This window comes from Hyperolius riggenbachi, chromosome 1 (assembly GCF_040937935.1).
Source record: "Hyperolius riggenbachi isolate aHypRig1 chromosome 1, aHypRig1.pri, whole genome shotgun sequence".
Taxonomy (NCBI): domain Eukaryota; kingdom Metazoa; phylum Chordata; class Amphibia; order Anura; family Hyperoliidae; genus Hyperolius; species Hyperolius riggenbachi.
The window spans coordinates 112029250-112046982 of NC_090646.1; the positions used below are offsets into that span (position 1 = coordinate 112029250).

Consider the following 17733-nt stretch of genomic DNA (forward strand, 5'->3'; position numbering starts at 1 on the left):
CTTCTTCTTCTTCATCTTCTTCTTCTTCATCTTCTTCTATATCTTCTTCTATATCTTCTTCTTCTATATCTTCTTCTTCTTCATCTTCTTCTTCTATATCTTCTTCTATATCTTCTTTTTCTATATTTTCTTCTTCTTCTTCTTCTATATCTTCTTCTTCTATATGTTCTTTTTCTATATTTTCTTCTTCTATATCTTCTTCTTCTTCGATATCTTCTTCATCTTCTTCTTCTATATCTTCTTCTTCTTCATCTATATCTTCTTCTTCTATATCTTCTTCATCTTCTATATCTTCTTCTTCTATATCTTCTTCTTCCTCTTCTTCTCTATCATTATATTATGTGTCTTGGTTTTCCTTTCTTTTGTAATATTTTTTTTTTAATTCATTTGTGGAAATATTTTATTTTAATAACACCATAGTTATATTTGTGTTGATGGCATAATAGGTAGGTAGTGGCACATTGCAAGCCACAGCGCCTTTTTCTGTGTACCCTGGCGGTGGTAAAACACAGACATCAGCAGGAGGAGGAAGTAGTTGCAGGCTTGCAGCTATTTGTAGTGTGTGGTAATAGTCGGTCGGTACTCGGTAGGAGAGTGGGTGGGCAGGTGGCAGTAGAAAATAGTTCTTCTTCTGTTCTCCCTGGCAGTGGTAGCAGCACACAGACAGCAGAAGCTCAATGCAGCTACAGGAGGAGGAGCAATGTGTGTCAGGCAGTGTGATGTGACTGACATAATAGGCCCTGGTACCTAGCGGTGGTACCAGGGCCGTAAATGAACATCATGAGGTTCCAGACAGCGGTCGTGAAGCCCACATTGTGTCCAATACACAATTGGGACAGTACAGTTTTCAACCCGGACACCTCTAAAATAATTACAATTTTTTTTTTTAAATTATTGCAGCTATTGTTGAGCGTAATAGCTGGTGGCGCATGGGCAGCAGCACCTTGTAATGTGTTCCCTGGCAGTGGAGAGGAGACACCGACAGCAGGAGGAAATATAACAGCAGGCAGCGTGAGGAGGATAAGTGTGTGTGGCAGACTGGCATTTGGCAGCAGGCAGGAGGGCAGGCAGCGAGACATAGTAGGCCCTGGGTCCTAGCGGTGGTTCCAGGGCCGTAAATACACAGCATGAGGTTCCAGACAGCGGTCGTGAAGCCCACATTGTGTCCAATACACAATTGGGACAGCACAGTTTTCAACCCGGACACCTCTAAAATAATTACAATTTTTTTTTTCAAATTAATGCAGCTATTGTTGAGCGTAATAGCTGGTGGCGCTTGGGCAGCAGCACCTTGTAATGTGTTTCCTGGCAGTGGAGACACAGACAGCAGGATGAAATATAACAGCAGCAGCAGCAGGTGTATGTGTGTGTGGCAGTCGTCACTTCATGTACGCCTCTCGCCGACAACAGGGGCCATGAATTCGCCTTCCACCCAAGCCTGGTTCATTTTGAGAAACGTCAGTCTGTCCACAGACTTGTGAGACAGACGAGATCGCTTCTCAGTGACGACTCCACCGGCTGCACTGAAGCAACGCTCTGACAGTACGCTGGAAGGGGGGCAGGAGAGCACTTCCAGGGCGTACTGCGCAAGCTCGCTCCAGATCGGCAGGTGCTTGACCCAATACTCCATGGGATCAACAGGGGCCACGCTGTCAAGCCCGCTGAAGGACCCCATGTAGTCAGCCACCATGCGGGTCAAGTGCTGCTTGTGACTGGAGAAGGATGCTGCTGCAGGCACCTCCTCTCTAGTCCTTGGCAGCTCTACACTCATGTAGAGCTCTTGGGTCAGAGACAGCAGGTCTGTGGTGCGCGAGCGCTTGCTGCTGGTGGATGCAGGCACCTGCTGCTGCCTCTGTGCTGGCTGGACAGTGGGGGTGGATGGCTCAGGGAAGGCTTCCTGCAAGCGCTCAACAAGGGACAGCTGCAAATCCCTCATTTGTTGCGCACGGTCTCCTCCTGCAGGCAGGAACTGGCTGAGCTTCCCCTTCAGACGTGGGTCCAGCATCATGCAGATCCAGATGTCCTCCCTCTGCTTCATCTGGATCACCCTTGGGTCCTTGCGCTGGCACCTCAGCATGTGCGCTGCCATTGGGAACAGTCTGGCCACGTCTGTTGGCACATCATCGGCAGCCCCAGAGCCGACATTGCTGTCCTCCTCTGCCTCCTCCACCTCATCCTCTCTCCACCCCCGCACCAGTCCAGCTGCGCTCTGCTGCTCCCCCTCATCAGCAGCAAGGTCAGGGACCTCCACCAACTCCGAGCCCTCCTCCTCAGAGGTGGCCTGTGAAGCTGCCTGCAGCTCCTGCTGGTCCAAGGCTGCCGCTCCCTCTTCCACCAGTGCATACAGGGCCCTGTCCAGCACACACACCAAGGGGACCCACTCGCACACCATTGCATGGTCCCTGCTCACCATGTTGGTGGCCTGCAGGAAGGGTGCCAGGACTGAGCACACCTGCTGCACATGCCCCCAGTCCTCCGTGGAGATGATGGACGGGAGGTTGGTGGCGGCACGCCCAGTTGCAGTGAGGGGGGCAACTGTTGCTCGTGCAACGTACTGGCTGACAGCCTGCCTCTGTTCAACCAGACGCTCCAACATCGCCAGGGTGGAGTTCCAGCGAGTTGGAACATCGAGCATGAGCCGGTGCTGTGGCAGGTGCAGCTCCTTCTGCACCTCTTCCAGGCTCGCCACGTCTGCAGGCGAGTGCCGGAAGTGACGCACAACCTTCCTTGCCGCCTCAAGGAGTCGGTCCATCCCCTGGTAGGTTCGCAGGAACTTTTGGACTACCAGGTTCAGGACGTGCGCCAGGCAGGGGATGTGGGTCAGGTCTCCCCTGCTGATGGCAGCAACCAGGTTTGCCCCATTGTCGGACACCACCTCTCCGACTCTGAGGCCTCTGGGGGTAAGCCAATTCCTCTCCTGCTCTCGGATTTTGGCCAGGACGTGGTTCGCCGTCAGTTTGGTCTTCCCCAGGCTGACCAATTCCAGCGCTTGGCAGTGGCGGCGCTTCACGCTCCTGCTGAGGCGGGGGGTTTGGGCTGGTGTGGCGGAGGATGGAAGCGGATCAGAGGAACCTGCTGCTGTTCCGCTGACCCTGCATGGTGGCACCGCCCACTGCGTTGTTGGTGCTGCTGCTGCTCTGACAGTGCCCGATGCTGCTCCCCCCTCCTCACCCCCTTCCACCACCCAATGCGCGGTGAAGGACAGATAGCCGCCTGTCCCAAACCGGCTGCTCCACGAGTCCATGGTGACGTGGACCTGTTGACCCACCGCGTGCTCCAGCCCTCTCCCGACATTGGCCATCACAGAGCGGTGAAGTGCAGGGATGGCCGTGCGTGCAAAATAATGTCGGCTGGGGATTGGCCAATCGGGGGCTGCACACATCAGGAGCGCACGCATGTCGCTCCCCTCCTGCACAAGGGAATAAGGCAGGAGTTGGGAGCACATGGCCCGTGCCAGCAAGCCGTTCAGCTGACGCACGCGACGGCTGCTGGGAGGCAGAACCCTGACCACCCCCTGGAAGGTGTCGCTGAGCAGGGTCTGGCGAGGTCTTTTGCTGGCACGGGAAGCAGTGGAGGGAGCAGAGGAGGCCACTGAGGACTGGCTGCCAGAACAGGCCTCAGTGTCGGCGGCAGGAGTTGCAGAGGGAGGAGGAGCAGTGCGTTGCTGACGCACTCCTGCTGCCGACGGCTTCGCAGTGGTGGCGGGTCTGCCACTGCCAGCTTCCTTCAACTTCACGAACTCCTCATGCTCGTGAAAGTGTTTCCCTGCAAGGTGGTTGACCAGAGAGGTGGTGCCAAACGCAGAGGGCTCCTTCCCTCTGCTGAGCTGCTTGCGGCACTGGTTGCAGGTGGCATACTTGCACTCCAAATATGGAAGTGTGAAAAAATTCCATATTGGGGAGGTGAAGTTGCCCCTTCGGCTGGAAGGTGCTGCTGCTGCTGGTCTCCCTGTGGTGGTTGGGGGGGGGGTTCTTGGTGCGGCTGGTGGTGGCACTGTCAGAACTCGTCTCCTGATCAGCACGCTGTGTGGCCTGCATACCACGCCCACTTGTGATCCTGCCCATGCCTGCGATGCTGATCCTTCAAGCAAGGCCCGCAGACGCATCCTCCTCCTCCTCAGAGCTGATGACATCCCCACTCCTAGGACCTGGCAACCAGTCTTTGTCCTTCACAATGTCATCATCATCCTCCCCCTCCACAAACATGTCCTGCTGGTATCCCCCAAACTCCCCTTCTGGATGCATGGGCGGATGGACAGTCACCACTGTCTGACTGTCCAAAGCATCATCCCCCAAAGTGCCCATGAGCATTCCTTCCTTCAAAAGTTTAAACAGTAGAGCGCCCTCTACTGTTTAAACTTCCCCTGGACAGGAAGTTCAGTAGCTGCAGGAACGGTCTGGAGCCCGGAGCGGAGAAGAAGACAGCGGGGACCAGGGGAGACTCGCGCCGGCCGGAACAGGTAAAGTATGCAAGGGGGGCGGGGGCGTCAGCTCCACAGATTGTGATCGGTTTCAGGCTGAAATCGATTCACAATCTGTTTGCAGTAAAGGTGGCCATACGATCCCTCTCTGATCAGATTTGATCAGAGAGGGATCTATCTGTTGGTCGAATAGGATGGCAAATCGACCAGTGTATGGCCACCTTAAGACCAATTTCAGGGGGGAAGCCAATTAATGAATCTGTATGTTTTTGGGATGTGGGAGGAAACCGGAGTGCCCGGAGAAAGCCCACACTGACAAAGGGAGAGTATACGAACTCCATGCAGATAGTGCCCTGGCTGGTGTTAGAACCGGGAGCCCAGCGCTGTGCTAACCACTATGCCACAGTGTTGCAGATAAAGCTACTCCAATTCTAAGATGTGTAAATCTGCACAAAATTAGCATTAGACATGTGTCTCAGCTCACAATGATTAGCAACTCATTGGCCATCCAACAACCATGTGCCACATTCCATGAAATGTAATTATGCTGAAGAGCTACTTTAGGCCTCTTTTCCATGGGCAGTTGATGGGCAGTGAAGTGCCTCTCAAACTCTCACAATTGCTTGTTGCTGCCTGATAACTGCTCACTGCTGCTTGGCAACTGCTTGCTGAGCACCCAGTTCAACTGCCCGTGGAAAAGAGGCCAAAATGCGCCTGCTGCATCTGACTGATCCACGTTTAAACTAGAGGTACAGACTAACCAGCAAGCTCATGGTGAACCAGAACTCATTGGAGTGTGTGAGGGGGTACAATGGTCCTAAAAGCCCCCTTACTAAAGTACGGAGAAAAACTAAAGTTTGCTTTCTTAAAACAGAAAGAATATGCGATAGTTCAGGTTGGAGTGAGCTTGAGAGCAACAATGGTTAATTTGCATATATTCAGCAGTGATGCACTGGGAGACATCTCAAGCTCACTCCAACCTGAATTATCGCAAATTCTTTCTGTTTTAGGAAAGCAAACTTTTGTTTTTCTACGTTTAAACTACAGTGGGTTGCAAAAGTATTCGGCCCCCTTGAAGTTTTCCACATTTTGTCACATTACTGTCACAAACATGCATCAATTTTATTGGAATTCCACATGAAAGACCAATACAAAGTGGTGTACATGTGAGAAGTGGATCGAAAATCATACATGGTTCCAAACATTTTTTTACAAATAAATAACTGCAAAGTGGGGTGTGCGTAATTATTCGCCCCCCCCTGAGTCAATACTTTGTAGAACCACCTTTTGCTGTAATTACAGCTGTCAGTCTTTTAGGGTATGTCTATACCAGCTTTGCACATCTAGAGACTGAAATCCTTGCCCATTCTTCTTTGCAAAATAGCTCCAGCTCAGTCAGATTAGATGGACGGCGTTTGTGAACAGCAGTTTTCAGATCTTGCCATAGATTCTCGATTGGATTTAGATCTGGACTGGGCCATTCTAACACATAGATAGGTTTTGTTTTAAACCATTCCATTGTTGCCCTGGCTTTATGTTTAGGGTCATTGTCCTGCTGGAAGGTGAACCTCCGCCCCAGTCTCAAGTCTTTTGCAGTCTCCAAGAGGTTTTCTTCCAAGTTTGCCCTGTATTTGGCTCCATCCATCTTCCCATCAACTCTGACCAGCTTCCCTGCTGAAAAGATGCACCCCCCGAGCATGATGCTGCCACCACATTTGACAGTAGGGATGGTGTGTTCAGAGTGATGTGCAGTGTTAGTTTTCCGCTACACATAGCGTTTTGCATTTTGGCCAATAAGTTCCATTTTGGTCTCATCTGACCAGAGCACCTTCTTCCACATGGTTGCTGTGTCCCCCACATGGCTTGTGGCAAACTGCAAACGGGACTTCTTATGCTTTCTGTTAACAATGCCTTTCTTCTTGCCACTCTTCCATAAAGGCCAACTTTGTACAGTGCATGACTAATAGTTGTCCTATGGACAGAGTCTCCCACCTGAGCTGTAGATCTCTGCAGCTCGTCCAGAGTCACCATGGGCCTCTTGACTGCATTTCTGATCAGCGCTCTCCTTGTTTGGCCAGTGAGTTTAGGTGGATGGCCTTGTCTTGGTAGGTTTACAGTTGTGCCATACTCCTTCCATTTCTGAATGATCGCTTGAACTGTGCTCCGTGGGATGCTCAAGGCTTTGGAAATCTTTTTGTAACCTAAGCCTGCTTTAAATTTCTCAATAACTTGATCCCTGACCTGTCTTGTGTGTTCTTTGGACTTCACAGTGTTGTTGCTCCCAATATTCTCTTAGACAACCTCTGAGGCCCTCACAGAGCAGCTGTATTTGTACTGACATTAGATTACACACAGGTGCACTCTATTTAGTCATTAGCACTCATCAGGCAATGTCTATAGGCAACTGACTGCACGGGCTGAATAATATGCACCCCCCACTTTGCAGTTATTGATTTGTAAAAAATGTTTGGAATCATGTATGATTTTTGTCTCACTTCTCATGTGTACACCACTTTGTGTTGGTCTTTCATGTGGAATTCCAATAAAATTGATTCATGTTTGTGGCAGTAATATGACAAAATGTGGAAAACTTCAGGGGAGCCGAATACTTTTGCAACCCACTGTACATCAATTTGAATAAAATGAAAGCAAGTTTGCAACCTAACATTTTGGATACTTACCTTGGGAGAAGGATCCTCCAGAGGCTTCCTCCATCCTCCTCTGCCAGGATGTCCCAGTGCTGAGGCCCCAAAAGATCATGGGCACACGACTGCACTGCGCCTGTGGTGGACAAGCCAAGCCCGAGTGGGTCCGTGCTACTGTGCAGTCTTTTGAGGAACGCAGCACTGGAAGACAGGCAAACAGCTAAATGCCCAGTTGAAATAAAGCATGTGTGAGTTGTCTAACCAGCAATGAACTGTGCATTTTAGATGGCTTTCAGCAGTCCAGTTAAAGCAGAACTGTAGATATGTTTCAAACACACTGTTTCACTTACTTGGGGCTTCTGCAATCCCCCAGCAGCCGTCCTGTCCCGCGCCGGTCCTCCACAAGCCTCCGTTCTCCCGCCGTCAGCTGCTTTCGGTTTCGCCGCCGGGCCACTGTGCCTGTGCGGCTCTGGCCAGCACTATTGCAGATGGGAACGTGAAGAAAAGATACGCTTGGCAGGGCTGTGCTGGCCTCGACTTACAAGTCGAGGAACAGAATGGGGTTGTGGCGGGAGAACGGAGGCTCGTAGAGTACCGGCGCGGGACAGGACGGCTGCTGGGGGCTTGCAGAAGCCCCAGGTAAGTGAAAGTGTGTTTGATACGTATCTACAGTTCCGCTTTAACCAGCCCAGCCACTTTCCAGGCCTCACTTTCAATACCTGAAACCTGGATTGGGAGATGCTGAAGAGCAGCAGTATACTTATGACATCATCATTGTGTTCTCTCCTCCGATAATCACGTACACACACAACATGCATACCACTTGTATAGAATAAGTATAACATGTAAGCCTAACTGCTGTGAGCTTGACAAACAATGAGTACGTTGTAAGGCTCCAAAATGTGCAACTTTTGAACATTCCTGCTAACATTACACAATGTTAAGGAGACGGCTGCAGTGAATCCCAGCATGTCTACAATCATCCTAGGATGTGTGAGTAATAGAAGCATAGGTATGTCTACCCAACCACACCGGTTTTCAGGCCTACGCATTGCTATGGGAGTATGACTTTATGCACTCAACCCACCAATCCTTTAAAGCCCAACCTAACCCAAAATCAAATGAGGCAAACAATTAGGAACGTTTATATTCACAGTGTATTGAAGCATGATTTGGCCAGAATACCTGGTTCATGGGCCAAATGTGCATCTCACAACAGTGCAGCTTGTTTCCTGTTCTTTTTTAGATTTATCCGCTGGTTGGGTCGATAAACTGTGAACATGTGACACCCAAAGTTAGAGGAACAATAGATACCAGGCTACATTTCCCAGCAGCTCTACATGACAATACAAAATTAGAATTGGCCATGCTCAATTTTGGGTACGGTTGGACTTGAATCATTGTTTTAAATCAATACATAACTGAAATATATGGCAATTTCTTTATTTGTGCCTGGAGATTAGCTTTAAGGAAGCTACTTTAGTCGTGTCTCCATTAGTAAAATAAGACTATTCCTTCATGTGGTCACATTCACAGTATTTGTGTGGCGTAAGAGCTCAGTCTTCTATCATCTAGACAGGTCCACGTTGAGGGACGCTGATCATATCTGCTGCAATGTACGTTGCAAATTCATGTTCTGATTTGTCTTCTCAGTCTACTAACTCTCTGCTTGCTCCATCCTATGCTATGTGTCATCTCTGCATATTTCTGAGTTCTGAATGGGGGTTTGCCAGGCTGGATCTGTCAGCTGGTGTTCTTGGATCGTTGTCTAGCACCGTGTAGGAGCTGTCATCTATTGGGGTTGAGCCTTGCAGACTGTGGTCTCTTCTGGAATGGGAAATTAGATCTGGAAGAGAACATTGATGACATTACTGTAATTACATGTAAAGAGGTTCAAAAGATTAAAGTGGTCTGAAAGTCAGCTTTTCTACTTTGCTCTAAAAGATTCCTCACAGCTTGAAAGCTACTATCCCAGAATTTTTTTTTAGCAGAACATCACTGAAATGGTTAAACAAAGCACTTTGTCCTTCTATTCAGCTTCAAATCCACACCCAAACTGGAGATAACAGTATCTTTATTTGCATTTCAATGTTGATACATGTGTGTAAACACAGTGTAACAAGTGAAAAGGAGCTCTCTGTGCTTCAAGCACACAAACAGCTCAGAATAGCTAATTAGAAGATGTTAATATATACCGTAATAAAAAGCAGTTAAATATATAATGCAATGGCAGGTTTCAGGGCAAGATAAACTACACTTTGGAAACTTGTAATTTGTAAATAGACAATATTACGTATGCACAAAAGCAAATATGATAACTGTATGAGTAATAAAAATAGGAAAATACATTTTTATTGAATGTTATGTTGGAGTTTCAGACCACTTTAAGTGCTTATCCTGATTGTTTAAGAAGGTTGCTTATATTCAAAAGGGTTTCTCCTATAAAGTAAGGGGGTAAAATAAAACACTATTTTATAAGCCGGTGGTGGTCAAATTCGCAGGAACTGATATGCAGCTCTTGTCATATCCAAATGATTCCCCCCTTGTGACACAGCCATGTCTGCTGTTATTTTGCCCTCAATGACGTACCGTTTTAAAGTTCAAACATAAAAAAAAATAAAAATCGCATTTGTAGTAATAGGAAGTCCCTTCCGCTCTACAAAATGCTGGGATTATTGCTAAATAGTATTCCACACTGTAAGACCGCGTGAGCATGTATTCAGAGACGACAGACACTTCCGCCAACACTTCATTTCAAAGTTCAAAACAATATGAAGCCAACGTTTCGAGGCAGGCAAAGGCTCCAGGGAAATCTTCATCCAGAGAAGACCATCCGCCTCAATGCTAGCTAAATTAGGCTAGTGGGAATGAAACTTCAGAACGCTCCAAAACAATGTGTACTGCGTGGATGGCTGCTAATTCTGCAGTGGCCACCAACATGGCCCTTGGAGAGATAGGTGACTGTGCCTCAAAGATTTTAGAGCTGTCACAGATGCTATCTTCACACCTTCCGCTGGATAAATAACGGGCAGCTAGAAGGAGAGGGGGGATCATGGCAGCTCCTTTAGCTATTAGAAACCAGGAGACTGCAGGAAAAAAAGTGGCGCTTGGTTCCCTTTAAGGTCACTGGGTGCTTAAACCGCGGTCATTGAACAAATCCACAGCAGTAGACAGAAAAAGTTGTCACTGCAGTTAATGTATCCGAGGACATTTATTGCTGCATATTATGAATTAAACATTTGGAGGCAATGCCTCTTTATCAAGGCAAACAAGCTCAGAGGAATGTGACTGTAGTAGGGACATTAAACGGTGGGCTCCATCTGAGGGAGTTTGTGTATGATTTGTTGATATAGAACTAAATGGTATGTTGCTGTAATAGTTGAGGGCTGTAAGACATGTTTTGGTATAAGTCATAGCAATGTAACATGTGTCTGTCAGACCGGAACAAATGCTGGACTTTCACAATGAAGGATCCTCTACATGCAAGCCTATAAAGACTTAAGGTAGCCATACACTGGTCGATTTGCCATCAGATCGACCAACAGATAGATCCCTCTCTGATCAAATCTGATCAGAGAGGGATCGTATGGCTGCCTTTACTGCAAACAGATTGTGAATCGATTTCAGCATGAAACCGATCACAATCTGTGGTGGTGGTGGTGCTGCTGCCGCTGCCTTTCCTCCCCCCCCCCCCCCCCGCCCGCATAGATTACCTGCTCCGCCGGCGCAACTCCCCCGGTCTCCGCTGTCTTCTTCTCCGCGCTGGTCTCCTGGTCCGGCAGGCTTCACTTCTTCCTGTCTGGGGGAAGTTTAAACAATACAGCGCCCTCTACTGTTTAAACTTCCTGCCGGGACAGGAAGAAGTAAACCCTGCCGGACCCGGAGACCAGCACGGAGAAGAAGACAGCGGAGACCGGGGGAGTCGCGCCGGCGGAGCAGGTAATGTATTGCAGCTGTATTGCGTCGGTCGTCGGGCATTCGAACGCCGCTATCGACGCATTCCCGACTCGCCGGCGATTGAGAATAATCTTCCGCACGGACGGATCGACGAGAATGATTGATTTCGGATGGGTATCGATCATTCTGTCAGTCTTTGCGCAACGATTTCACAGCAGATTCGATCACAGTGATCGAATCTGCTGTATATCGGCGGTAAAATCGTTAGGTGTATGGGCCCCTTTATTCTTGAAACAGTATCACATAGATGAGAGAGATACAAGTAGTTTCTGCTGGCGGGTTGAACAGTGAACATTGTGATGGAGATGGCACTGATGTGATCCCAAGCACTGTGTACTCATGATCCTATTACTTCTAAAGCTGCCAAAGTGCTAATCAAACACTATTCAAAATAGGTTTGCTTAGTGTCAAACGCTAACTACATATCAAGATAGAGATACAGGCACACAGACGACTCACAACAATCAATATTTACTTGCTCTAGTTAGTATAATCTGCCTTTCGGTAGAAACTAGGGCAAAGACATGGGATAGTTTTAATGGGCAAAGACATGGGATAGTTTTAAAGGGCAAAGACGTGGGATAGTTTTAAAGGGCAAAGACGTGGGATAGTTTTAAAAAGCCTCCACTGTGTACAAACAGCCAATCATTAGTGAAAGTTACACCACTAAAGTATAACAGGCACACATGTAATGTATACTGTATATGTTTAGTCATATACACAATGGGATTGATTCACAAAATGTATCTTTTGATGTATCCTACTTTACCAATTAACCCACGATTTATCTATACTTATTTGACGTCATTAATGATCTGTCCCTCTTATTCATTGATACCTACTGGAAGTGGTTTGAATACAACAGTGCAGAACAAAACAGGAGGGTTTCAGTGATCCTTTTACTCAAGAATACGTAGAGAGACCTGGGCCCATATGCAATACACTTTTTCTCCTGAGTTTTCTCCTAGGTGATATTTTCCCAACTTGTCAGTAAAATGTCTTTTCAACCACCAGCAAGCAAGAAAATACTGAAAATAATTTTGATAGTACTTTTTCACCAACTTGTAGGTACTTTTTGGGCGTGGCCCCAGAACCGCCTAAGTCCTGGGGCTTGCTTTTGCAGGAGATTGCTGGCGCCGCTGTGTGTGCACCTCCGCTTGGTAGGCTCCGCTCTGCCTTCAGTCTCCCAGTCGCGATCACCGTTCAGAGACTGTTAGGTGGCGAACCTGCCGTCCATTTACTACATACAGCACTGCGATCTAAGGCAGCGCTGTACAGAGGACAACCGTGTCACTCGGCTGTCCCCTCCAGAGGCACAGAACGATCCACTGTAATAGGCTGAAGCCTATCACAGCTGATCGTGCTGATTGGCTGGCGGGGAGGAGGGGGGAAGAGGAAATAAATAAAACAATATTTAAAAATATTAGGAAAATAAAGAATTTAATATTTATTAAAAAACAAAAAAAAAAAAAAAAACACGTGGGGTGGGGAGAAGGGTGTGTGTGTGTGTGTGTGGGGGGGTGGTGGCAATCACTTGTGTGCTGAGTTACGCGGCCCTGCAGCGAATCCTTAAAGCTGCAGTGGCCATTTTTGTGAAAAATGGCCTGGTCTTTAGAGGGGTGTAACGCCTGTAGTCCTGAAGTGGTTACAGAGAATATGAAAATTATCTCTTGGGTGTAAAAGTTAATTGCATATGGGCCCAGGAGCCCAATGGTATAGTATCGTTAATAAATGGGAAATTGTAAGTAAATACAACTATACTCATAAGAGAGGGTTGCAGGTCTCTGCCACCACCGTATAAGTCAGCGGGAAATTAACTGTCCCCGCTCAGATTTCCAGGACCTGCCGGAAGCTGGATGGTCTCTCTCCTGAGATTGTAGTTTTTAGGGTAAAAAAAACACTATTACCTCCACAGAAGGCTTATCTGGATTCATGTAAGGAGGGGTGCAAAAATATATATAAACTTCTAAAAGTTAAAATGAGAATGAGAGATATCAGCATGCACACTCCTTTTGCCCATTAGACTTCTACTTATCAAACAGAGAGGCTGCAAGTGGAGCTATCAGAGACGCTCATATCCTATTCACCTTGCTGCAAGGCACTGTGTATTGACCTGAGGAAGCGGACTAGTACCCATGAAATGCGTTGTCTATTTTTTTTTTTTTTTTATGAATACTTTTCCAATACTACTGGTGTTTTTGCCATCAGGAGAGGTAAGTAATTACCTCTCATTCTTATTTTAACTATTAGAAGTTTTTGCACTTGGGCACCTCCATCCTTACGAGTGTAGAACAAAACAACTTCATGGATGGGTGTGTGTGTGTGGTGGTGGGGGTATGAGGGGCAGGATGTTTACATTTGTTATATGGGCCATTATAAGGGGCAAAATTCCCTTTGGGTGTGGGGGTCTGGAGAAGGGGGGATATGGGGAAACGGTACGGAAGCAGAGGAAGGCAAATGGAGTGATAACGGATCAGATGAACTGGTATGATCAGATCCCTTTGCCACTAACACTAGTGTGAACCGGGCCTAAGAGCTTGGTATGGGCAGCCTCACTGACCTTACCTTGTAATGCATACAGACAGTGCACTGCAAACACAGCCAACACCAGAGACACCAGTACATATATCTGAAAGGGAAACAGATAAAGATCATTTTACACACTGCAGAACAATTTATGGCTGTTATAAAGTAATACTGCAGAGGCGGGTGTCATTATGTACCATGGGGGAGTGCAGTATGGAATTCCAGGCGTCTTTCACGTGAAGGTAAAACAGGACGAGGGTACACGGGCTCACAGTCTCGTCACTGCTGTGATTCTGGCATCTGCAGAGTACAACAGACATTCCTGTTACTGCTTTATAAAAGATAACGTATGGTATTAAACAATGGAGCACATGTCTGGGCAGCACGGTGGCGTAGTGAATAGCACTACTCCCTATTGCCCACAGTGACAGCTTAGCCTGCTATGATTATTTAGCATGGGAAATCCCCCTTTAGTTTTTACCCTTCCAAGCCAGAGCAGGATTATCTACAGGGCAACCCAGGCAGGTGCATGGGGCATATTGGGTATCAAAGGGTCCAGTGGCCACCTTCTCTGACCCCTCTACCACCTTAGATTATCATAAAGCCCATGGGGGAGCCAAAACCACTATTTTGCCTTGGGCCACATTTTGTCTTAATATATCTCTGCTCCAAGCTAAATGTAACTCTGCGACAACAAGTTATTAGATCAGTGCAGACTTAATCCCTGCGGCTAGTTCTAGGCCAAGTGCTGTACAGACGTGTTGCATTTAAGTGCTCTGTTGCTATGGATGGGGAAGTAGGAACAAATGTGCAGCACATCAGGGCTTGGTTTCCAGTGGGAGGGGTAAAGAGGAGAACAATCTTCTTGGCCAAGACAATCCAAAACTCCAGATTTTCCGGTAGTGCATTTTAATTTTAATACTGGGGAAAAACAGATAGTGATAATGAAATAACAAAAAACAATAACACCATTTTGTTTTCCCATTAAAGGAGACCTAAAGTGAGAGGGATACGGAGGCTGCCATATGTATTTCCTTTTAAGCAATACCAGTTGCCTGGCTATCCTGCTGATCCTCTGCCTCTAATACTTTTAGCCATAGACCCTGAACCAGCATCCAGCAGATCAGGTGTTTCTGATATTATTGTCAGATCTGACAAGATTAGCTGTATGCTTGTTTCTGGTGTTGTTCAGACACTACTGCTGCCAAATAGATCAGCAGGGCTGCCAGCCAACTGGTATTGTTTACAAGGAAATAAATATGGCAGCCTCCATATTCTTCTCACTTCAATTGTTCTTTAAAAATGACCATTTCTAGATCGGAAATGATAATCCTAAAAAGGGTTAATTTACAATTATTATCCATCAAAGACAGTAAGATATACATAAGTAGACTGGAATTTCGGAATTTCAGAGTAGTAAGTGGGTAAAATGTGAACCTTTCATAGAGTTCTATCACTAGGGTATAATTCTTCATAATCACAGATGTATTGATTTTCAGATGCCTCAACATGTATTCAGGTACAGAAACTCCTTCTTCAATCAGCTGAGCTAAATTAAAAAATCCCTGTAAAAAAAAAAAAAAAAAGATACAAAATTAATCAAACCCATTAGAAAAGTAAAACAATAACATGTAATGAGTTTTCAAGGTGTTGATACCACGTTAAAAGAAGCCAAATAATTTTAGGTCAGTGAATTCTGGTAATGACTTACGGTATGCTAGGTACACACCATACAATTTTGTGTTAGATAAATGGTTCGATAGATAACTTCCGACATGTCCGATCTTATTTTCGATTTTTCGGATCCATTTCTCATAGAAGTGAATGGAAATAGATAAGAAAAGATAACAGGATCGAATCAGAAATCGATCGGACGGAAAATCAACTGAAAAAATGCATCATGTGTACCCAGCATAGGGCTACTTTCACTCTGGGGCATTGCAGTGTGTCAAGGCATATAATCATATGGCTAACGGGTTGCACTTATATTGTAATGGTGTGCTCACATGGGCGGGTTAGCAGTGTGGTACGGTGTCTACAATGCATGCATTCTGATACCACATAACGTGCGTGTTAACAGGTGCAGTGAATCTTACTTTGTATGTGTTGTATGCCTGAGCGTATAAGTCTCACTGCAAGTGTAACATGCAATCCAACTTTTCCCTGTTGTGATCTTGCATTTGCAGGATTTGTTATGCAATAGCCTACTATGAACATAACCTCAGCAACATGCTGGTAGTTCTGTGCAGTGCAGGGGCTTAACGATCACCCCTACGGCAGAGGGGGGGCACACAGGAGCTCGGACCCACCTGTCATAGCTGATCAGTGAACCGGCAATTTAGGTATTTAAAAAGGCTTATGCCTCATGCAGGGGTGAAGCCTAACTCCCCCCCCCCCCCCCCGGTATATATATATATACCATATTACACTCATTGGGCCTGGTTCAGTAACATTTGAAAAGCATGCAATAACAGTTAGTAATCACCTCACATCAGTTCTCACTTAATTGTGATGCATGGAGAGTTTACCAGTGGTGTAGGAACAGGCTGGCGGCAGGAACGATCCGCTCCAGGTATCACCATGGCAGGGTGGTTACACCAGAGACCTCCTGCAGCCGCTGGAATGCAGTTTTGGAAGCAGAAGGAAGCCGCAGCATGTCATTAACTCACCTGCTACAGCGCCGGAGTCCAGCGATGTCTGACCTCCTCTCAGCCCTCCCCCTAGTGCTGGCATGTGTTCCTTCATGCGTGTAATCACGTGATGCAGGAAGACACGCCGGCCGCTAGGGGGAGAGCTGAATGGTGACAGGAGGACGCATCGTGGACTCCGGCGGTGGAACAAGTGAGTTAATGGCATGCCGCGGCTTCCTTCTGCTCGCAATACTCTGCAGTAGTTAGTGTTAGGTGAAGGTGGGCTGTGGGCAGAGAAGGCATTGGTACGGTAGGGGTACTTCAATCATCAATGCAGAGTCTGTATTGATGACTGAGGTACCCCCACCCCACCTATGCCTTAGAATCTGCTCACCTTCACTTAACACTGAGGCCCTTACATATGCTGGCCTAACCTAACCACATACCTGGACCTAACACCTCCGCCGTTACCTACACCTAGCACTGACCCCACCACATACACCTAAAACTAACCTCCCTTATACCTACACCTAACACTACCCACCCTCACCTATGCCAAACAATAGCACCTTCCCCCCACACGCCCAACCAGAGCAGTGTTGTGGCATGCTTGGCACGCCGCAATCACTGGGAAGGGGGGGAAGGGTAATTTAATACCCAGCACCGGGTGTCAAATGGCCTAGGTACGCCACTGGACTTTACCACAAAATTTTGAATTTTTGCTGGATAGTATCAAGATTGAGCCCTTTGCTAAGATTTTGCCAGTTTGTACTTTGACTATTGTGCCTTCATCAGACTCGAATCCTGTATGCTGACAAGATGTTAAAGCACACAGCTGTATACATGCAGCATCAAAAGGGGATACATAGATTTATTGGGAAAGATAAATACATGTATGTATTACCTGAGCATCACCGAGCGCTGCTGCCTGTGTGTACATCTTCGCTGACTGTTCCAGATTCCTGCGCTGATTCTTACCACCATTATAATACATGTCACCCATCTTCAATAAAGCTGTAAAACAGAGATCATTCATTTGGTTCATTATCCCTTGACTCTTATAAATTCCATAGTTGTAGCATCAGCAACGGGAACTCAAGTAGAGACCCATGTCTACAGTGTGTGAACCTAGCCTAACACGTTGCCTGTGTCCACGATCTGACCACTAGTGGCAGGCAGGAACAATTGAATTAAGCAGCTGATAGCTGCAATGACCCAAAGAACCGAAAAGGGGCAGCATTTTCTTCACAGTTTTTCAAAATACAAACCAAATAACGATGCTGTATTTCTATAAAAAAAATCTTACCCTTTAAAGTGATCTTTACTGGAGGTGTGTTGAATGCTGGCATTCCAAACTCTACTTAGTAGATTTCTTTGTATAATTGTCATAATAATGTACAAAGTACTTGGTACATGTACTGTAGATTCATCAAGATCAAGGCTAAAGGCACCCATACATACACCTGTCGGTCCTGCCACCAGATCGACCATCAGATTGATCCCTCTCTGCTCAAATCTGATCAGAGAGGGATCTGCCGCCTGCCCACAAACTGCA

The 17733-nt window shown here is 46.8% G+C and overlaps 1 protein-coding gene across 2 annotated transcripts in view; it reads right to left on the reverse strand.

Annotated features, from left to right (window-relative positions):
- Positions 1–8492: 8492 nt before the first annotated feature.
- Positions 8493–17733, reverse strand: part of SEL1L3 (SEL1L family member 3) — an 84530-nt gene continuing 75289 nt past the window's right edge. For both annotated transcript variants that reach the window (XM_068278344.1, XM_068278335.1), the window contains 5 exons: positions 17083–17192; positions 14986–15113; positions 13746–13848; positions 13588–13651; positions 8493–8911 (listed from right to left, as the gene is read on the reverse strand). In XM_068278344.1, the coding sequence (XP_068134445.1) occupies positions 8757–8911; positions 13588–13651; positions 13746–13848; positions 14986–15113; positions 17083–17192 (560 nt within the window). In that variant the 3' untranslated portion in view covers positions 8493–8756. The remainder of the gene's footprint in view (positions 8912–13587; positions 13652–13745; positions 13849–14985; positions 15114–17082; positions 17193–17733) is intronic.